The sequence below is a fragment of the Scyliorhinus canicula genome, chromosome 18 (assembly GCF_902713615.1).
Source record: "Scyliorhinus canicula chromosome 18, sScyCan1.1, whole genome shotgun sequence".
In the NCBI taxonomy this organism is placed as follows: domain Eukaryota; kingdom Metazoa; phylum Chordata; class Chondrichthyes; order Carcharhiniformes; family Scyliorhinidae; genus Scyliorhinus; species Scyliorhinus canicula.
The window spans coordinates 51824710-51847598 of record NC_052163.1 but is presented as its reverse complement, the minus strand read 5'-3'; the positions used below and the strand labels follow the sequence as shown (position 1 = coordinate 51847598).

The following is a 22889-nucleotide window of genomic DNA, read 5'->3' as shown; positions in this document are numbered from 1 at the left end:
CCTCCCTCCGGAGTTGGCACCGAGTGAAACACCTGACTCACCAAATTCTTTCTAAGCCTCACCTCTTGCCTATTATACCGTCAAATCTTGGTATATTCGAATAGGCCTTCCCACTTCACCTCTCGCCTTGCTTTGCCCAACTCAGGTCTTCTCCTTAACATGAAAGTTATGGAAGCTATAACTGCCCTTAGTGGTTCTGTCACTTTCGGCTTCGGACTGAGTGACTGATGTGCCCTGTCCAGCTCATATCGGGAGAGTTCTTCCCCCTCCCCAACAGCTCTGCCAGCATCTTTGCAAAGTACTCGGTCGACCTCGGGTCCTCCACCACCTCAGACAGGCATACGGTTCATAGATCTTGCCGCCTTGACCTGTTGTCCAGGTCCTCAACCTTGGTTCTGAGCCCTTTGTTGGCCTCCAAAACCCTCTATAGCTCTTCGCCCATCAAGGTGAACTAGTCACTGTGCTGCGACAGAACGTCCTGCACCCCCTTCAGCATCTCCCCTTGCTTCTGTACCTTGGCCGATGGCTTCGGCACTGCCTCCTTCACCAGTGTAATCACCTGCTCCACCCACTCCTTCATCGCAGCCATCATCTTCCCTCTGCATCATCTCCATGTGGTTGGTGAACTGCCTCTCAAATTCTCCGGATTATCACTCTAGTCAGAGTTTCCATTGTCAGGGGAGCAGCCCCACCCAGCAATCCAACCTCCGCCATCTTTCTTTCCGCCGGACTCGCCAACTCCTTCGGCAGACTTTCGCTCACCCCCTTCTTTCCAGTGCCCTTCTTCTGGGTCTTCGACGTCTCCTGCCTTCCTTATACCTTCATGCACCAGCTCATTCAAAACCTGCCCCTAAAACCGGCCATTAAATTCTGAAAACCAGAGCCTCGAACAGGAGTCACATAACGTGCGACCTTGCATATGTGTGCCTTAATAACCTCTGTAATGTTAAATGCGAGGATATCTCAAAACCCAAATGGGTAACTTGGAACACTAATTCTTAGTGGAGTATATTTTCAACATATACTGTGAGAAAAGATATGCAAGCCAGGAAATAATAGTCCAGTTGTTTTGTGATCAATTAGTAAAGAATATTTATTATCTTAACATTTATTATCTTAACAGAAAAACACATGACAAGAAGGACGATAATACAGTACAACAGTACACTTAACTACACTAATGGTATTGCGTGAAGTCACCCGTTGTTCCCAACTACCAACATTTCCTGAATTCTGAGATGTCGCTTGTTCCCAAACAACATCCAATATTATATGACTCTATGAGCTAAATCCAGCAGATAATTACCATGCACAGGTTATTTGTCTACTTTGGGAAAATTTTCTTCAGTTTCAGCAAAGGCGTAATCTTCTTCGGGTCAAGTTTTGGATTTTAACCAGCTTCCCTTTTAGAATCATAGAATTTACAGTGCAGAAGAAAGCCATTCACCCCATCGAGTCTGCACTGGCCCTTGGAAAGAGCACCCCACTCAAACCCATGCCTCCACCCTATTCCCGTAACTCAGTAAGCCCACCTACCCTTTTTGGACACTAAGGGCAATTTATCATGGACAATCCATCTAACCTGTACATCTTTGGGCTGTGGGAGGAAACCGGAGTTCCCGGAGAAAACCCACCCACACATGGGGCGAACATGCAAACTCCACACAGACAGTGACCCAAGCCGGAATCGAACCTGGGACCCTGGAGCTGTGAAGCAACTGTGCATGGTAATTATCTGCTGGATTTAGCTTATCGAGTCATATAATATTGGATGTTGTTTTGGGAACAAGTGACATCTCAAAATTCAGGAAATGTTGGTAGTTGGGAACAACGGGTGACTTCACGCAATACCATCAGTGTAGTTAAGTGTACTGTTGTACTGTATTATCATCATTCTTGTCATGTGTTTTTCTGCTGAGATAATAAATATTCTTTACTCATTGATCACAAAACAACTGGACTATTACTTCCTGGCTTGCATATCTTTTCTCACAGTATATGTTGAAAATATACTCCACTAAGAATTAGCACATGCTGCCCTCAGCATAAACGTGTTTTCAAGGGAGACTGTTTTCTGCAGCTGGGTGTGGCAGTGATGGTAGCTTACTCTACTGTTCCCCTTCCTCCAGTTTTTGTGCTATGGATATATTATTCAGTCCCTTTGATGTTGCCCACCCTGTGGACCTGGCTTTTTAGCATCTAAGTGCTAATTTCCTTAACTCTCCACTTTGACGTTATCTCTTCTATACCCCCTTGTTTTCCCCCAATCACGTAGGTAAACACTTGCTTTTTTCACTGGCATGCTAATCTGCATATTAAAACCTCCTTCAGAATGCTTCCCTTATCAATTCTCCCTTTTATTTTATCCCACTTTTGCTTTTTAATCTTAATTGTCCCCAATTCGTAACAGTGTATCAGAGGGAGAGGTGGGAGTGTGTGTGTCTTTGTGTGTGAGAAAGAGATGGGACCCTGTATGAATGTGTTGGTGTGTGAGAGGGAGGTGTGAGTGTGTCTGTGTGTGTTTGCGTGAGGGAGAGAGGAGGTTGTATGTGTGTGTTTGTGAGAGAGAGAGATGGGAGTGCGAGTGTATGTGTGTGTGTTTGTGTGAGGGAGAGAGAGGTGGGAGTGTGAGTATGTGTGTGTGTGTGTGAGGGTGAGAGAGGGGGAGAGTGTGTGTGAATGCGTGCGTTTGTGTGAGAAAGAGGAGATGAGTGTGAGTATGTTTGAGGGGGAGAGAGAAGGGAGAGTATGTGTGAAGGGGAGAGGGCGTGTGTATGTGTGTTTGTGTGAGGGAGAGAGAGGGGGAGAGTCTGTATGTCTGTGTAAGTATGGGAAAAAAAGCAAAGATTTCTGTATTTCCCAAATAAGGGAACTTTAAAATATAATAAAAGTGTGCATAAAAGAAATAGAAAAGACTTTTATCAATGTTTTTACATGTTTGTACCCACTGTGCAAAAAGATTCGATGTTTTGTTGGTTAACTCTTCAACATAATGATAATGTTTCTCAGGAGTTCCGTCAGTACTCTTGGGAGGTCATAAGGATTCCTTGGCTGGAAAAGTTTGGGAAGCCCTGTCCTAAGACAATAAATTCAAACTCAACTTAAGTTCTTCCAATTGCAACCAACCCTAATAAGTCATCCTCTTCACTCGGAAAACAGTCAAGTTTGTTTTAAAGGATTAAAAACCCATCACATACATCGGCAGTTTGTTCCAGAAGGCAATGTCTCTTTGTAAAGAGAAATTCTGCTGAACTCGATGTCTTCCTATGGCCGTCCAGACCCAACGTACCTCAAATTGGCTGCCCAGGCTGACCGGGATCAATCCCTTCAACTGTGTACCCTACAGTCTCTTCCTACATCTGCTAACTTCAGCAGGAACCTCAGCTTGGCAAAAACATGCTTGCAGTGTCCTAACACCAAATGCATGAAATTACAAACATTTGTTCAGTCCAGGGGATATCTTCACCTAATAGGCCCATTCCCCTAATTTGTTGTCCTGGCGTGAATTACTCACCCGTGTTCACATCTCTTTGCGACCTCTGAATGTGTGTCTTCTGTTTCACTGCAACATGTCTTACACATTGGAACATTGGCTCATCTCAAGAACAAAGAAGGAAGAACACACTTCAAATGGAACTTGCAAGAAATAGAAACAAAAAGTTAAAGCTATGAAGCAAATGCTGCAGAATAATATAATCAGGGTTATGATTAACTTTGATGATAATTAGAAAGATTTTAGTATATCGAAGGGAAATATGTTAGCCACATTTTTACAAGAATAGATAGCATCTCCTCGTATCGACACATTGAAGGCATTTACCGAGATCATGAAACTTAAATGAAAATCGCTTATTGTCACAAGTAGGCTTTAAATGAAGTTACTGTGAAAAGCCCCTGATTGTAAATCAATTGGATGTTTCAGTTTAGTCTTAACAGTAAAGGTCGAGGGACTGATTACTCATTAAATGACTTTCATCTTTCTGTTTATTATTAGGATTTCTTGGTAACAGCACAAGATATATTTAAACTGGAAAAAGTTGAGTTTGGAGGGATCCGTGGTAAGGCCTTGAGCCTGCAGGTGGTGAGAATTTATGAGGAATTCCAAGAGCTTTATAAAGTGTTTACAGACCATACATATGACTGTTTGGATCCTGTTAACCAGGTAGGAGGTTGCTCATTATATATCTAGATTATGATGGCGTTTGTGTCACTGCAATGTGTCTCCTTGTATGTATGTATGAAAAAGGGAACAAAATGGTTGTGATGGATACTAACATTTTAATTTGGTAGGTCTACAAAAGCATGTTTAAGTGCATTTATTAGCCTAAATGTACGTATAATATGTCTTGCATTTCACATGCAGTTACACAATCAAGTACAACACTTACTAGTATCAAAAACGTTTTAAAAAGCAATCCATTTGCTCCTGAACTTTCTAACATTACTGCCTGGTTTCACTCCATTGGTCAAGCAACGCATTTATAGGTGTCTGCCAATTTACAACAATTTCCCTCAAAATTAGACTTCCAATCAACCCAAGTTTTGTCTGTTTAGACAACTTCCCCACAAGGATTGATTGAAAACTAGTTTGAAAGGGACAGGCCATGAAAAGCATTCACTCATTGCAGCAGCTAAGCTTTGGAAGCTTGGGTTGCATCGTTCCTCATGCCAACTTAGCCTTGGGACTCTAGCACACACATAGAGGCATCTGAAGCCCAGTGTGGGGTGGGGTGGGGGGATGGGGGAATGGGACTTGTGAAATACCCAATTGAACCAATGTGGCCCTGAACTCTACCCTTGACTTGGCACAATTATGAGCTTTCAGTTGCTCTTGGTGAATGAAAGGAATATGTTTGGCCGCTGCTGAATGGCATTAATTGTTAACCCATGACTCCCCTTCACAGATGGGATGGCAGAATTGATGCAGCTGTGCCCCCTTCACTGTCGCCTTCACTTGCCAAGGCTGCATTCCTGTCTTCCACAATACAGCTTTTCAAACTTGACATAAGGCTATTGAGCTGAGTCTATCCCTTCAACAATGAATTAGGTTAGAAATCATCTTGCTGTTGCTTCCTGGGTAATGGGGTATGTGTCCTGTGTAATTGACCTGGATCCTGTTTGCTTTAATGGCACCAACAAGTGATTGTGTCACAAGAAGGAGCTTCAGAGCCCAGCTTAGTGGTCCTCCCACACTTCATCGTACCCCTCCCGACATAACCAGTCTTATTTTTGATTTTGGAAGGCGCTAAAGTACATGTGTGTCGAGATGGTGGTCCTAAACTTCTACTACAGGATGAAGTACAACCCTCCAACTCTCACTGTCTGAGTGCCTCCGATTTACCTGCAGCCTCACTCATTATTACAGGGTCCTATTGTTGTGGTGGACATTGGCACACTGTCCCCCCCCTCCCCCCACGGCCCATGCCTCATGTGGACCTGTACCCACCCATTTGGAGGCCATGTGCACTGTCACTTACAGGGGTTCCCTCCTACATGAGATCTTCATATATTATGTGCCCCCCTCCCCCCAAGTACAGGCTGCAGATGCCCCTGTGACCATCACCATACCCATTGCTGCTCTGTACTAGAGCCCACCATATCCAGGGACATCGATTGTAGGCCAGCCCTGCACACCAAGCTGTATATTTTTCCTTTGAAGCACACAGCCCTTGCCCCTCATTGCAGTTGGGGTACTCCATGTTCCCAATTAATACTCCTGTTGCTTGGTCCCTGCTCTTTTGCCCTGTCTCCTGTCTCTGACTTCAGACTGTGAAATCCACATAGCCTCTGGCATACCTGACGTCCGTGACTCCTTTCCATTTCGTAGCAAGAAAGCCTGCACACTCTGATTACTGTCTGACACTGCTGAACTCAAACGGGAGCCTTGAGGTAGTTCCCATTTCCGAAGAGGGCTACGGACCACAATAACCTTCAGAAACCACTGCGGAAACCACTGCAGCCTCGACCTGTTCAGTTTTGGTGCAAACCATCCCTAATGTGCCACATTAACAGGTCCTCACCCTATAAACTGCAGTCTGTCTGCCTCCCTTTCCAGCAATACATGCGCTATCCCTTAGACCCCTTGTTTATGCAGACTTATCGGGGTTCAGCTTCTCTTCCCTTGGTCTACCCTCTGCCTTCCATTATTCATCTTCTTCATCCACCCCCATGCCCCTCGGCCTGGCATTGTGAACACCCGTTCCCCACCTCCTTGCACAGCTCTCCTTCCACATTGCTCCCCTTGTCCCCATTGCCATCAACTGCCCCACGCTCCCCAATTGCCTCCGGCCTCACATCCCACCCCACCTCAGACCTTTGTTGCGGTAGCTACATGCGTAAAGCAGCACTGTGCTGTCCAGACAAACACTGCTCTGTGGCACTGGGGTGAAGGAGATTCCTGTACTCCTAACCCCTGGAGTAGTGCTGATCTGAAGTAGTGACATAGAAAATACAGTGCAGAAGGAGGTCATTCGGCCCATTGAATCTGCACCGACCCACTTAAGCCCTCACGTCCACCCTATCCCGGAACCCAATAACCCCCCCTAACCTTTTTTGGTCACTAAGGGCAATTTATCATGGCCAATCCACCTAACCTGCACGTCTTTGGACTGTGGGAGGAAACCAGAGCACCCGGAGGAAACCCACGCAGGCACGGGGAGAACGTGCAGACTCCGCACAGACAATGACCCAGCGGGGAATCGAACCTGGGACCCTGGCGCTGTGAAGCCACTCTGCAATGGCCCAGGGTAATTTGGATGGGCAACAATTGCTGGTCTTGCCAGAAACACCCAGATCCCATGAACAAAAAAGTACTTGATATCAGAACCATAAGCATTTAACTAGAATTCTTGAGAGCTACTTATTCTTGTGACCAAATTAAAAGACCTTCCTTGACACAAATGATACTCTGGTTTATTCCCGGCAAATATTTTTGATCTCAGGTGACGGTTCTGGATCTTGAACCAGAATAACAGCTGAAAACAAATTAAAATGTTTGTGCAGGAACTTGTTGATAATTCGATTGTTAAGAAAATTTAGTTTTCTGGTTAATAGGAATTTGAAAAAGATTTTTCGGTTTGGAAGCAGAAAGTCGAAGACATAGATAGACGACTGGCCACCATTTTCTGTCAGGCATTTGAAGATGCACCTGCCTTGGAGCACGCCTTTAAGGTCTGTTGTATTGTGATGGCAAAGAATTATTTGCTGTAACATGTTGGGATATACATTCACCTTTGGCAAAACTTTGGAAATTGGGCAGCGTGTAAGACAGAATGCCAACTTACCACTTGTGCTCTTGACAAGACAAATTTAGGCCATGTTTATGGTTGATGGGTTGGGGATGGTTTAGCTCTGTTGGCTGGACAGCAGAGTGAGGTCAGCAGCGTGGATCCAATTTCCATACCGACTGAGGTTATTTATGAAGCCCCTCCTTCTCAACCTTGTCCCTCGCCTGAGTTGTGGTGACCCTCAGGTTAAATCACCACAGGTTAGTTCTATGGCCTTCTGGGACTATTGCAACTTTACCTTTACCTCGATGATAGAATAGTGATAAAATTACTGGACCCTTGGGGACACGGATTCAAATCCCACCATGCTAGCTTGTGGAACCTTAAGCATACTGAGTCCATTCAATTGATTAATAGAAATCTGGAATCAAAAGCTGGTCTCGATAATTGTACCATAAAACCATTGCCGATTGTTGTAAAAATTAATCTGGGTTCACTAATGTCCTTCAGGGAAAGAAATCTGCCATCCTTACCTGGTCTGGCCTACCTATGACTCTAGACCCAGGGTTGACTCTGAACTGCCCTTTGCAATGGCCCAGGGTAATTTGGGATGGGTAACAAATGCTGGCCTTGCCAGCAACACCCAGGTCCCATGAAAAAAAAAAGTTCTTGATATCAGAACCGTAAGCATTTAATTAGAATTCTTGAGAGCTACTTATTCTTGTGACCAACTTAAAAGATCTTCCTTGAAGGCCTGGTGCAATCTTGGCTCAGTTATCTAATGCCTGGAACACTCCGACTCCTTTAAGTGGTGATGTTATACAGTGATAGATGCACAGGAATGGCTGTGGAGGTATTCTTTATTGACATATAGGCCTGCTTACTGGCAACAATTTCTTGCCTCCCTGTGGGGGAAGAAGATATAGTTCAAGATATTTAACGGCACAGTATTGTGAGTTTGCTTCATGGTGAAGCTTCTGAATAACAATGCCTTTCTTACACGACTTCTAGTTCAGCATAGTTTTTAAAAAGCAATATCTGGATTTTGAAACATTTCCTTTTTCTTCTTTCTAGTTGTTGGATATGTTTGGCAGCCTCCTTGAGAGACCTCTGATAGCGGCTGATGCATCTGACAAATACCCTCGTCTTGTTGTCATGTACAGTAAGGAACTGGATGAAGTAAAGTACATTTATAACGGACACATGGAGAAAGCAATGGAATTTGGTAGGATTCATTTTGATAAGTTGTTGATTTTAAAGTTGATGGAAAATGGAGGGTGTGAACAAAGTAAAGAATTTTAGTTAACATTACAATTTACAAATAATTTCTCTATCTCCTCTCTCTTCTATTTTTTCCTTCTCTCTTTTTGACAATTTTTATATTTCATTTATATTCTCCCTGCACCTCATAGATAGCTCCCTCTGCTATCCTAACCAGGCACGTTCTGTGGCTTTTCTCGTGCAACTACTGATCAGGATTCTTCGGAGCTGTGTGATTGTGGCCCTGTACTACTTTCTTCTATTTGATTCTTCCCTGGAGTGCAGAGGTGTACATGAGCATCCATCCTTGACTCCGTATTTCCCACCAGTGGAGACAGCAAGCAATCAAATTTAGCTTGGGGGATGTATTTTCTCTTTTATTTATTAATTCTTGGAGTGCGGATGTTACCAGAATTTCTATTGTCCATCCTTAATTGCCCTTGAGAAGGTGGTGCTGAGCTTCCTTCTTGAAATGCTGGAGTCTATGTGGTGAATGCACTCCCACAGTGCTATGAATGAGAGAGTACCAGGATTCTGACCCACAAGAGTGAGGAAGCTGCGATATAGTAAGTCAGGATGGTGTGTGACAAGGAGCTTGCAGGTGATGATGTTCCAATGTGTCTGCTGCTTTTGTCCTTTGCGATGGTAGAGATTAAGTGTTTGACAGGTGCTGTCATGGAAGCCTGTCGAAGAGAGAGATAATTGTGTATTTATACGCCCTCCACCCCAATATACCTCTGACTAAGTGACTATGAATGACTAAGACCTCACACTATATATTTTTAGAAAATATATATAGATATGCTCATTGCTATTTCTAAAATGTAAAAACTGCACAATGACCTTCAAAATGGCTGAACCTACATCTGCTTGTGATCTATGAACAAAAGAAGTTACCTGGCAGTTTCGGGAAAACTTGTGCCTCGTTATCTCCAAGGAGACACTAATGATCACCTTTGGACTGTGCAGTCCAACTTTAGAGAGAGAAATAGAAAAGCTGTCCATATTTAATAACCAAGGACCCATCAATTCTTAATAGCTGAAACATTTGACAGTCTTTGGAACCCAGATGATGGATACACATACTGTGTAAAAGATGGTGGGGAGATGGGAGTCATGTGACATGGGTTTCTGACTTGTGGAATGAGTAATACTGCTTTGCTGAGCCGAAAAGCTTTGCCTGGTGTTTACTGTCTAACTAGCAGCCTCACAGATAAGGAGCTGTGCTCGGGTACCTCCACACACAGACCCCTCCCTATCTACACTATTTCTGCTGGAAAGTCTGTATCAACACCTACAAGACTGATTGATCTCTACATGCCTGTCTCATCATGTGAGGTCAACGCCACCGATGAAGTGAATTCTACAACATTGATTTCCAGCCCGCTCGCCCGCCTCGATGAAGGAGTGCCTCATTAGTCTTTGATGGAACTCATATGAAAGAATATTTAGTTCCTCTGTGGTGCATACTGTAAAATCTTCTTTTCTCTATCCCTTTACTGTGAGCATGGAGGCGATGTTGCGACCTTCCCTTTGCGGTTTGAATATGTGTAAGAAACTAACCCTCTTTTTTTAGTTCATCCTACAGTGGGGCTATCAATAGGTAATTAGATCATACAAAACCAAGGGATTGGGAAATGCGCCAGTGGTTGTAAAGAGAGACACAAACCAAAATACCTTTTGATTATGGATGGGTTGGTGAGTGGAGAAATGATTGCTGTTTAAAGTAACCCTCTTCTTGGGAGAAATTCTCCGACCCCACGCAGGATCGGCCGGCGGCGGCGTTATTCCCGCTCCCGCCGGGTTTTTAAATCTCCGACCGGCCAAAAACCGGCGTTGTGCAAATCCCGCCGGCAGCCTCTGAGAACAGCTGGCGCCGGCGGGATTTCATTATATTTTTACTTTCACCAAATCTCCAGCCAGGATGGGCCGAAGTCCATCAGAGTACCTTTAAAACGGCGGCAACCATTGATGATGGTTGACGCCGTTCAGTGACCTAGGGCGAGTGCGGGGGGGGGGGGGGGGGGGGGGGGGGGGGGGGGGGGGGAGGAGAGAGTCCCGGCGTTTGTGTGGGGGGCGTTGGGGGGGTGGGGGGGGAGAGAGAGAGAGTGCCACCGGCGTTTGGGGGGGGGGGTTGTGGCGGTGGGTGGGGGGTTGCGGCTGGGGGGGGTTTGCGGCGGCGGGGGGGGTGGTTGGCCGGCGTTGAGGGGGGGGCTTGTGGGCGTTGAGGGGGGGGTTGTTGCCGCGTTGGAGGGGGGGTTGTGGGTGATGAGGGGGGTTGCGGGCCGGCTTGAGAGGGGGGGGTAAAACCGGCGTTGAGAGAGATGGGGGCGGACGATGGAGTGGGGGTAGGGGGGGGGTGGTGGGGAGGGGGTATGATGGTGGGAGGGGTAGGGGTGGGGTGAGGGGGGTAGGTGTGGTGGTGAGGGGGGTAGGGGTGGGGGGGGTGGGTAGGGGTGGGGGGTTGGGGGCAGCGGCGCCCCCCCCTGCCCCCACCCCACCACCCCTACCCCCTCACCACCACCCCTACCCCCCTCACCACCACCCCTACCCCCCTCCAACGCCGCCCCCCTCACTCTCAACGCCGGTACACACACCCCCCCTTCCCTCTGAAGGCCGGTACCCACACCCCCCTCCCCCTCCCTCTGAAGGCCGGTACCCACACCCCCCTCCCTCTGAAGGCCGGTACCCACACCCCCCTCCCTCTGAAGGCTGGTACCCACACCCCCCCCCCCTCCCTCTGAAGGCCGGTACCCACACCCCCTCCCCCTCCCTCTAAAGGCAGGTACCCACACCCCCCTCCCCCCTCCCTCTGAAGGCAGGTACCCACACCCCCCCTCCCCTCCCTCTGAAGGCAGGTACCCACACCCCCCTCCCCCTCCCTCTGAAGGCCGTACCCACACCCCCCTCCCTCTGAAGGCCGGTACCCACACCCCTCTCCCCCCCTCTCTCCTCCTCTCCCCCCTCTCTCCTCCACTCCCTCCTCTCTCCTCCGCTCTCCCCTCTCTCCTCCACTCCCTCCTCTCTTCTCCGCTCCCCCCTCTCTCCTCCGCTCCCCCCTCTCTCCTCCGCTCCCCCCCTCTCTCCTCCGTTCCCCCCCCCTCTCTCCGCTCCCCCTCTCTCCTCCGCTCCCCCCCTCTCCTCCACGTCCCCCCCTCTCCTCCGCTCCCCCGCTCTCTCCTCCGCTCCCCCCCGCTCTCTCCTCCGCTCCCCCCCTCTCTCCTCCGCTCCCCCCTCTCTCTCCCGCTCCCCCCTCTCTCTCCCGCTCCCCCCTCTCTCTCCCGCTCCCCCCTCTCTCTCCCGCTCCCCCTCTCTCCCGCTCCCCCCTCTCGTCCTCCCGCCGCCCCCCCTCTCTCCTCCGCTCCCCCCCTCTCGTCCTCCGCTCCCCCCTCTTCCTCCGCTCCCCCCCCTCTCCGATCCCCCCTCTCTCCTCCGCCCCCCCCTATCTCCTCCGCTCCCCCCCTCTCCCTCCGCTCACCCCCTCTCTCCTCCGCTCCCCCCTCTCGCCTGCCGCCACCCCCTTTCTCCTCCCGCTCCCCCCCCCCCTCTCTCCTCCGCTCCCCCCCCTTTCTCCTCCGCTCCCCCTCTCTCCTCCGCTCCCCCTCTCTCCTCCGCTCCCCCCTCTCTCCTCCGCTCCCCCCTCTCTCCTCCGCTCCCCCCCCCTCTCCTCCGCTCCCCCCTCTCTCCTCCGCTCCCCCCCTCTCTCCTCCGCTCCCCCTCCCCTCTCTCCTCCGCTCCCCCCTCTCTCTCCTCCTCTCCCCCCTCTCCTCCTCTTCTCCCCCCTCTCTCCTCCTCTCCCCCTCTCTCCTCCTCTCCCCCCTCTCCTCCTCTCCCCCCTCTCTCCTCCTCTTCCCCCCCCACTCCTCCTCTCCCCCCTCTCTCCTCCTCTCCCCCCCCTCTCTCCTCCTCTCCCCCCTCTCTCCTCCTCTCCCCCCTCTCTCCTCCTCTCCCCCCCTCTCTCCTCCTCCCCCCCCCCTCTCCTCCTCTCCCCCCTCTCTCCTCCTCTCCCCTCCCTCTCCCCACGCCGGTACCCGTCCTCTCTCTCTCAACGCGCCACTTCATTTTTAAAATGCACTAAATTTTTAAAAATAAGATTAAACATTCCATTATGCATGCTTTCTGAAACTGCACACGCGCCGAATTATTAATTTAAAATGATTTCAAATCCGATGAGTCATTCTAAAGCCGATAGTTCCTCAGCCATTTAATGCTTCAATGTTGCATACAGTGCAGGAGATCTCAATATGGCCCCAGCTAAACCCACTTTAATCACCAGTCTGTGTGGGTCCCTTGGAATAAATGATGCCATTAAATCCTATTATAAAGGCTAACAGTCTGGACTTCTTAAAAATAATTGATTAATTGAGCCATGTTCTCATTTTAATCTCGAGGAAGGGACAGGAAGGAAAGAAAAAAACAAGTACAAAGAAAATTCAGATTTGGAATGCATCTGCAGTGTCTCAAGTCCATTGTGCTAAGATGTTTCAGACTGTGGTTAGAATGCGTCACAAATTCTTTGCGTTCCCCTTCTTAATACTGCGTAACCGCGTAATATATGGCAGGTTTTTCTTTTGCAACCTAGCACTGCAAGTTGGGCTGTCTGATGCTTTAAATTCTCCTCATGAAACATTGCTGCTATTTCTGTGGAAATTTTTAAATTTAATATAAAGGCTAACAGTGACTTTGAGACACGTTTGTGAACCTCTTTACCATGTTCATCCCAAATGCTGCTTTGACTAAGACATATGAATAGGGGAAATATGATGATTGCTGCACTGGAGATGAATAGGGGCTGGTTTAGCTCACTGGGCTAAATCGCTGGCTTTTAGAGCAGGCCAGCAGCAAGGTTCGATTCCCGAACCAGCCTCCCCGGACAGGCGCCGGAATGTGGCGACTAGGAGCTTTTCACAGTAACTTCATTGAAGCCTACTCGTGACAATAAGCGATTTTCATTTTTCATTTCATTCATATTTGTGCGCTGTACACTGCCCCATAAGGCATCTTCATGTTTTACAGTCACTATATGTGACAGTTATCTCACTGCCAGTGGCTTCCCTAATGGCTGAGGGAGGTTCAGGAATTGGAATCAGTTCACGCGGCACACAGGAAAGTGGGAATACTTCAGCTCGCAGCATTCCTGTGATCCGTCTCCCTGAAGTTGAAGCAGCTAACAGAGCAAATTTTTCCGGTTACGGGCCATTGGAAAAATACCGGTGGCAACTGGATGAACAGGAATCCTAGCTGGTCCCCAGTTATTATTACCAGTCATTTTGGCTGTGTCCAGTTGAGACCAATTATGGTTGGTTGAAATTTCCAACTGGCTTAGGTTCACACCGACTAAAACTTCCTCCTGTCTCCAACACCGGGGTCGGGATTCTCTAAGCCCGCACCGGGTCGGAGAATCAGTGTTGACGCTGAAAATTCCTGCCACGCCGCTCCGATACCGGGACGCGAATCGGCGGCAGTCACGTGGTTGACTCGACGATTCTCTGTTGTCGACTGACCCAGTTCCACCGGCATGGTTCACATATGGTACCACCCGGAGGGAGCTCGGAACAGTGGCCGGGGGGGGTGGGGGGGGGGGGGGGTTCAGACTCCAAGGGAGGACTCCACGACGGCCAGACCAGAGATCGTGGCTACCGATCGGCGGGCGCACATGATCTGGAGGGGTCTACCTTCTTCCACGCGGGCCTACTGTGTTGCTACGCCATGTTGCATGGCGGCGGTGTGTAAATGGCCACCATGCGCATATGCTGGGGCTGCGTGCAGCACTCTGGTGCCGTGCTGGCCCCCTGTGGGCCACTGAATCGCTGGGCCAAGAGGCCCATTGACGCTGGCATGAAACACTCTGATGCTTACGCCGGCGTCAACACTTAGCCGGGATTTTGGAGAAACCCGGCCCTGATATTAGAAGAGGAAGAATATAGACAAAAATCTCAAACGGTACTTTTCTTTGTTCTTTGTTCTTTGCCATGTCTAGATCTGAGAGAGTCACTCGATTCTTTGAGTGCTGAATATCATTGGCCGTTCAATCTAGAAAGAGAAATATTTTTCCAATCTGTCGGCTTCAAAAGATTTCAAATATCAGTGTAACTGGAAAGGCACTGAGACACGCGCACACACACACACACACACACACACACACACCTGAGCGAGAGTGATCCAGTGCATTGACTGTTGAAAGAACTTCAATTGATTCCGCCCCACCCAGCTGAATGACACTGGGCTGGATTCTCTGGTCCCCCAGCTGTGTGTTTCCCAGCGGCACACCATTCGCTGGCAGCGGGATTCTATCTTCCCACTACTTCTCAAAGGGATTTCCGGTTAAAACCACCCCACACTGACGGGAAACCTGCTGGTGGGAGTGAGCTGCCAGCAGGAAAATTGAATCCCAATGGTCGGAGAATTCTTCTATGCGAAATCTCCTATCTGTGAGGGAGGCATGTAGAAATGTTATGGCACAAAGAGAATGCTATCACAATACCCAGTTGATGTAAATAGCTATGCCTGGAGAATTATTTTAAACTTTTCCTCCAGTACTGCTGGATGGTATAAAAAATAAACTAATTATTGTCTTTGCTGATTCGGACCCTGTTTTCTGTTTTGTAGGATGTCCCCCTGTGAACAAGAATATGCCAGTTGTTGGGGGTGGGTTACGTTGGTCTATGGAATTAAGGCAACGGATCCAGTTGCCATTTAATAACTTCAGATATATCACACACCCGTAAGTATCTAGCCTAGTGCAACATGGTTCTGAGAAAGCTCTGAGTCCTCCTGTACCTGTACCCAATGCTGGCTCCTCTCACTGACCATCTGTCATTTTTTTTCTCTTTGATAAAGAGCTAACACAAAAACGATTTCTGACTTTGACAGGATTCGTGGACTGAATTAGCCCTGGTGGATAAACAACATGGGAATTTGATTACTGTGTCAATTCAGCGTCATGGTGGGCAACATCTTGCAGTGGTGCAAGGTGGCTTCGCAGCATTGATATCCCTCAACACATTTGTTGATCAGATAGTAATTTGCACGAACCAGTGTGAGCATGCGCTGACTGTTGTTCAGATACTCACCCGCAGGGAGGGAGAGTCATAGAGAGACTGTGGTAAACCACTGTAGTATATAATATGTGTATTGTGGTAAATTGCTACTGTATTACATGTAATGTGGTAAACCACTGCCCGATGGCTCCGCCTCCCCTCGGGCTCGGTATAACGGTGGCTGGTCTCCGCCTCTGCCCCAGTTCGGGATCAGAGGCCAGGAAGCTTTCTGTTTAGTTTATTAAAGCCTCAGGGACGTTCACTACTCGTCTTGTGTTCATTGATGGCACACCAGAGGCTCATCCCTGGATTGTTCTTGCACACTGACATGGTTAGTGTCTTGGTAAAGACCTGGCAGCTTGCCCGCTAACTGTCTTGATGTTAAGTGCAGTGCTTTACTGGGAGATCCAACTGAGGAAAGGTTAACAAAAACAATCTCTCCCTTTAAATTTCTGGACTGTGCTATACTCTAAGCTGTGCATCATTATATAAAGAGGAAGTGCATTCACCTATGGCAATCCTAAATACTGTATATTCATAAGTCCAGCAGTCCTCTCATGCCTGTATTTTATACTTCAATATGCTGCATGACTTGGTGAATAGTAATGCTATTGGTGAAAGCCCCACTCCTGGATTAGAGCAAATAGCTTGCAGGTAACTGATGAGTGCAGCTTTAGGAGAATGCTATCCTTACAGTCAGATGTCGTATCAACTTCCTCTCTACCTGCTCACAGTGATATTGAACATCTCATGGTACTATTCAAAAAAGAGGAGAGAGCCCCCCCCAAAATGGTGTCCAATATTTCTCCCTCAACCAATACCATGTAGTGAGAGGGGGGCAGAAACTGCACAGACTCATGGGAAATTGAGCTCCCCTATACATGAAAACTCTGCTGTTGCTGCTATTGTATGGTACCAATTAAATTAATTGAATGGAAGGTGGAGGCAGGTCACACTTCTCTGGAAAATATCCTTTGTTGGAATAGTAGGTTTGCTGCTGATACTAGTGACCGGGTGTGGGGGTGTGTGGAGGTGGGGGTGGGGGGGGGGGGGGGAACATTTGTGGCACCAGCCTGACCCTGGGCCTGGAGGACCCCCCGCGCTCACAGGCGTGTCGGACACCTCATCCCCCATGACCTGCTGGACAGCCAACCCCACACCTAACGGTTTTCCTCCTCCATGCCCCCACGCCTGTTGGACCACCCGCGCCTGGCATCTGGGACAGGACAACAACTCAAATTCTGGGACAATCCCATGGGATACAGGACGATTGCTCATCTTGGATAAAGGCCCGGGAAAGATTCTGTGCAACCTGATAACAGACAACTATCAAAAATTCAAAACTTTAATACTAGCACCTGGGCAAAGGCATACAAGCCAAAGAGAAAATGCTGGAAAAGTTGTCAGACCTGCTGAGATTTTCCAGCATTTTCTCTTTGGTTTCAGATTCCAGCTACCGCAGTAATTTGCTTTTTTTGAAAGCATACAAACTCTGCCCAACTGACAAACACAAAAAGGGGAGCAGTAGTCTGAGGGGCTGGTTTAGCTCACTCAGCTAAATCGCTGGCTTTTAAAGCAGACCAAGCAGGCCAGCAGCACGGTTCGATTCCTGTACCAGCCTCCCGGGACAGGTGCCGGAATGTGGCGACTAGGGGCTTTTCACAGTAACTTCATTGAAGCCTACTCGTGACAATAAGCCATTTTCATTTCATTTCATTTTCATTTTCATGTGACACACAGAATTCAGGAGGGGTTACAGAAAATAACAGGGTTTAGATTTCAGCCCATCCATTCCTAGTCAAGGCCCTGTTCCCAATGAATCACAACAAGCCATAATCGGAGTCGGCTGTCAAAAACGAATGGCAACTGTTTTCCAGGTTAGACTTCCTAGTTTTTCTGGTTATCCCCAGTGAATACCAGTCAGATGCGAGTTAGCCACGGTTCTGATCTCACACGCTTTCAGCTGATTTTTCATTATGGGAGCTGTTTTTTGGTATCTTCACCAGCTTGTTATATATTTCATGTTTGATTTGCCTCAGAGCAATGCAGAGGTGACCCTCGTTCCTGAGTGTGCAAGAGTTCCATTTCCGCGAGTTTTAAAATATTGCCACAATGACAAAAGGTCTGCTCAATGCTTATCCCTTGCTCAATGCTTCGGGTAGCTTCTGTGGTTCCGTTTACTTTTTTCTGAAACCACACCCAGGCTTAAATAGTCAAGCACAGTGAGCATAGATCAGTTACTGGACTTACATAATTGAACACAGAACAATTGAGCTCTACATGGCTTACATTTCAGCATCTCAGGCAGTGGTGGAAATGATCGTTAGTAGATTTTAACGGGAAATGGATAAATATTGTTAGAAAGAGAAACATGAAAGGGTATGGGAATGTAAGCAGAGAGATAGCTTATTTGGAAAACCAGTTGGGCACTTTGTACTCGAACATAATATGGTTCAGTGCTGATTAGGGTATCTTACTCGGCACAAAAGGGCTGCAGAATTTGCATTTATAATGAGTCATTGCATTACAACATGACAACATTACTCTTTCGATGGAAGCACTTTGAGAAGTTTCTGAGCAGCATGATGCTTCACGATATTAGTGAAAAGAAAACTTCTTCGCTCAACCTGGTGACAAACATGTGATTGGTGAGTTCTACCCACACTTCTACCCTTCATTGACCAGCTTGTGAAGACTGGATAATCTACAAGATATCTGCGTTAATGTATTCTGGCCCATTGTTTGGAGATACAGAATCAGAGAGGATTGAGTGGTACCATCATATACCACTTCAAATCAATTGGGGTTCGTTTGGAACACATAGGATCCCTACAGTGCAGAAGGAGGCCATTCGTCCCATCAAGTCTGCACCGAACCTCCAAACGAACACCCTACCTAGGCTCAATCCCCTGCCCTAGCCCCGTAACCTCACCTAACCTTTGGACACAAAGGGGAATTTAGCATGGCCATTCCACCTAACCTGCACGCTTTTGGACTGTGGAGGAAACCGGAGCACCCGAAGGAAACCCACACAGACACTGGCATTTTATATTTGTTGAAAGTAAACATTTTGCATTGAGTCCAGGGATGCAGGGCAAAAATTGGAAATGCTTTGTAATTGTTGTTAACTTCATTAATGGCTGTGAATTTCCACAGGTGTATGGACTCATCTGAAGGTAAACAAATGATTCAGAAGTATGAGGAGATGATGGAACTCCTGGATCAGTAAGTAACAGACGCTGTTCATTATCAGGAAGATCTCCAGAAAAATATTTTGTGCATTGAAACAGTTTTGAGACATGTAAAGATGAAGATCTACATAAATTGATGAAATGTTTATGATTAATCTCCAATTGGATTGCATAAATAGTTTCTTGATCTTTCCACAATTATGCTTTATAATTCGAGAGGTTTTGCAAGTATGACTTTTCCTGTACACATCAAAGATGCTGATTGTTAGCTGTTTGATGTGTTTCTTCATGGCCACGGGTATTACTCATTCACCTGCTTTTCAGAGTCATTAACAACAGAGCCTCAGGGGTGACATGGTGGTGTTAGCACTGCTGCCTCATGGCTGCTGAAGACCCAGTTCGACCCCGGCCCCGGGTCACTGTCCGTGTGGAGTTTACACATTCTCCCCGTGTCTGCGTGGGTCTCATCAACCCAAAGGTTAGGTGAATTGGCCACACTAAATTGCCCCTTAATTGGAGGAAAAAAATAATTGGGTACTCTAAATTTATTTTAAAAACAATGGCGTCTCTTGTCAGTTGTACTTGTGAAAAAGTTTTGTTTCTGAACCATCCTTAGATTTAGATTCATTGTCACGTTACTGAGGTACAATGAAAAGTATTGTTCTGCGTACAGTCCATGCGGAATTTTCCATACATGAAAAACAGAGGACATACGATAAATACACAATGTAAATACATTGACATAGACATCGGGTAGATCGTACGGAGTGTAGTGCTACACAGTAGAGAAGATGCATGGAGAGATCAGTTCAATCCTGAATGAGGGTCATTCAGGAGTCTGGTAACAACTGGTAGAAGCTGTTTTTGAACCTGTTAATGCGTGTTCTCAGACTTTTGCATCTTCTGCCCAATGGAAGAGGTTGGAAGAGAGAACAACCTGGGTGCAAGGGGTCTTTGATTATGCTGCCTGCTTTCCCAAGGCAGTGGGAGGTGCAGACAGAGTCAATGGTTGGGAGGGGGTTTCATGTGATGGACTGGGCTGTGTTCACTACATTTATTATTAATTTATTATGCAGTACTTTCTATTGGAGGAGGTCTTGTGGCACAGTGGGCAGTGTCCCTGCCTCTGGGCAGCAGCTTCAGGTTCAAATCCAGCTTCAGGACTTGATGGACAAGGAAGGTGTGTATCAACCTGCAAATCCTTCCAGCACTTGCCAATGGCAGAAAGCAAGAGTGGAACAAATTCCTGGGCAGCCACGCAATGGAAATAAAGTTGGAGGCTCTGCCTTCACTGCCCATAGTTCCAGACGACAACATGCATGTGAAAGTGCACATTGCCACAGCAACCCGGACTCTCTGAGTGAATAGTAACACACAAGCTCATTTTCTATTGCTCATTAGCACTGCTGCCTCACAGCGCCAGGGACCTGAGTTCGATTCCGATCTTGGGTGGCTGATCTGTGTTGAGTTTGTACATTCTTGCCGTGTCTGCATGGATTTCCTCCGAGTGCTCCGGTTTCCTCCCACAGTTAAAAGATGTGCAGGTTAGATAGATTGGCCATGCTAAATTGCCCCATAGTGCCCAAAAACGTTAGGTAGGGTTACGGGGATAGGGTGGAGGAGCGGGCCTGGGTAATGTGCTCATTCAGAGAGTCGGTGAGGCTTGATGGGCTGAATGGCCTCCTTCTGGATTGTAAGGATTCTATGGTGCAGGCATATGACAAGAAAAGAAAGAAAAAGCCCCATCAAGTCTGCCCTATTTAAATATGGCACAAACATGCATCCCCTAAACACAGAATCTCCTAGAAAGGCCAACAAGATAAATTGGTTTCTAATTTGCTTGATTCCTACTGTCCGATTCATTGTTGTTTCTCTGGGGTGCTGCCAGTGGTTATAACAAACAGCTCTGGCTTAATTTGCCTCAAATAACCGTGATTCAAAAAGTGGATATGGTCTACGACACTCAATACCATTCTGAGTGTTCAGCCCACTTTATGCACTGTCACACAGTTGTTTTGGAGAAATGAGAGGCACCGTGGAACCCTGTTATGTACAAAAGATTGGTGCTGGCAGAGAGGTTGCTTACAACTGTGGTTATATGTGACACGGTCTTAAATTCACTTCCTGCAGCGGTTGAGCAACAAAGTGAGTGGGCAGGATTCTCCCATCTGAAGGCAGAGTGTTGAGGCCGTCGGAAAACTGGAGAGTTATGTGTAGCGATCCTCTGCCATACAGGAGGCCAGCATGGCACTTGAGTGACCCACGCCGCTCCAGCTGCCAATACCGGCATCAAATGGGTGGCGCGGGTCTGCGCATGTGCGCTGCGACTGGCGCAAATGCGTGATAGCCTCCTTTTCCGCGCCGGCCCCGACGCAACATGGTATAGGGCTACAGGGGCCGGCGCGGAGCAAAAGTGGCCTCCACCACAAGAGGCCGGACCGCCAATTGGTGGAGGCCCCCCCTCGGTGTCGGACCTCCCCATCTCCCACACCAGGCTGCCCAGACAGGATGGATGCCGAGGTGGGGAAGACCAGATGTAAATGGCGCCGACGGGACTCGGGCTTTTTTGGGTGGCCAATCGGCCCATCCTGGGTGGGGAATCGCCCGGGGGGGGGGGGGGGGGGGGGTGCCGGCACAGTGCGGCCCTCAACCGGCACGGCGCTGGAGCCAATGGCGCCGATTCTCCGGTCATCGGTCGGCGTGGCGCGATTCACGCCCGTCTCAGCCATTCTCCGACCCGGCGTGGGCTGAGAGAATCCCGCCCAGTGTGTTTTGTTTGGAGAATAGTAGAGGCAAAAAATTGTGAAATTATTTGAGAAACAAGTAAGTTCTGTGATGGCAGGATCCTAGCATTTTCTAGATGGATGGGCTAAGATGAATCATATGGCTTTCCTCATCGATACCTATCTTATAATGAGACATTAATATCAAGGAATTAGATCATAAGGAAAAGTTGTATCCGGAAATCATTAAGAATCCACAAAAAATTAAATCAGCACCATTGGGTAATTGTGACAAGTTGTGACTTGTACTCCAGGCTGCATTCAAGGCTTAATTCTCTGTGTTGGCTGTTATTTTATTTTGTGAGCATTAGGGGGCTCTCTGCAACCACAGTACTTTCTCACTTCACTTTTGTTGAATGCCCTTTTCATGGGTTTTTATTGAATGTTGTTTCTTTCCCAGTCAGGCATTTCTTTTGGCCATTCTGCATTACCAGTGAGGTGAAAATGATAATCTGGCCATTTGTTCTGCAAATGATGCGACTTTTACTCAGCCATGTGTCACCCCTTTACAAATGCTGCAACCGCATTATAAAAACCCTAACTGTATGTAAATGTAAAGTTGCCATAGTCCCAAATGACCATTGGCTACTTTCCCCTTTGAGAGGGAGAGATGACTGGTGGTGATTTAACCTGAGGATCATCACACAGTGGGCGTGATTTAACTACCGCGTAGCGCCCGGGATGGACCTGGGTGTGCCAGGTAAATAGCAGGACAGGCCAAAATTGAGATTCGCGCCAGGTATGGACCAATTTGCAATTCACCCCATCCGCTCCCGGTGGCGAGTTCTGGATCTCTCCCAAAGATGGCGAGAATATCATTAACCCTCATTTGCATTCATTTCAATTTCACTAGCAAGGTTGAAATCAAATGCAGAGGCCTCCACGGGAATTAACCACCTCGCCAGCGAGAAATCACGCGGGCGTTATTTAGTGTACCTTTTTTTAAAATGTGAAGCTGGTGTAATGACTGCTGAGCGCAAGTGAGGAGGTGAGTAGCCAATTCCATTTTCCGGCATGCAGCTCATGGGCACTGGAACTGCTGACCCAATGCTTGGCGGGTGGGGGAAGTAGGGGTGGGGGTGGGGGGGGGGGGGGGGGGGGAGGGGGGGGGGGGGGCGGTGTGCTGAAGCGTTCCAGATTGAAGGGGGGAGGTGAGAGGTTTTGCGTCTGTGAGGCCTTCAAGCCATCTCTAAATATTTTGGAGCCCTTTAACTGGGGAAACCACAACTGCAACCTGTCCGTCCCACCAAACACTTCCAAGACAGAGCCTTGATGTGCCTTCAGTGCTGAAAGTCAATTTCACTCCCTCTGACTGAGCAGCCTCTAGCTTCACAGCTGAAGGCTATTGCAAATGACAAATTAGACTTGTTAGTTGTAATAGCACTTCAC

The 22889-nt window shown here is 47.9% G+C and overlaps 1 protein-coding gene across 1 annotated transcript in view; it reads left to right on the top strand.

Annotated features, from left to right (window-relative positions):
- LOC119953293 (dynein heavy chain 9, axonemal-like) overlaps positions 1 to 22889 on the top strand; it is a 686444-nt gene that overhangs the window by 53913 nt on the left and 609642 nt on the right. Inside the window, exons 7-11 of the mRNA XM_038777408.1 lie at positions 3995 to 4162; positions 7054 to 7170; positions 8301 to 8451; positions 15096 to 15210; positions 18683 to 18751. Of these exons, the coding sequence (XP_038633336.1) occupies positions 3995 to 4162; positions 7054 to 7170; positions 8301 to 8451; positions 15096 to 15210; positions 18683 to 18751 (620 nt within the window). The remainder of the gene's footprint in view (positions 1 to 3994; positions 4163 to 7053; positions 7171 to 8300; positions 8452 to 15095; positions 15211 to 18682; positions 18752 to 22889) is intronic.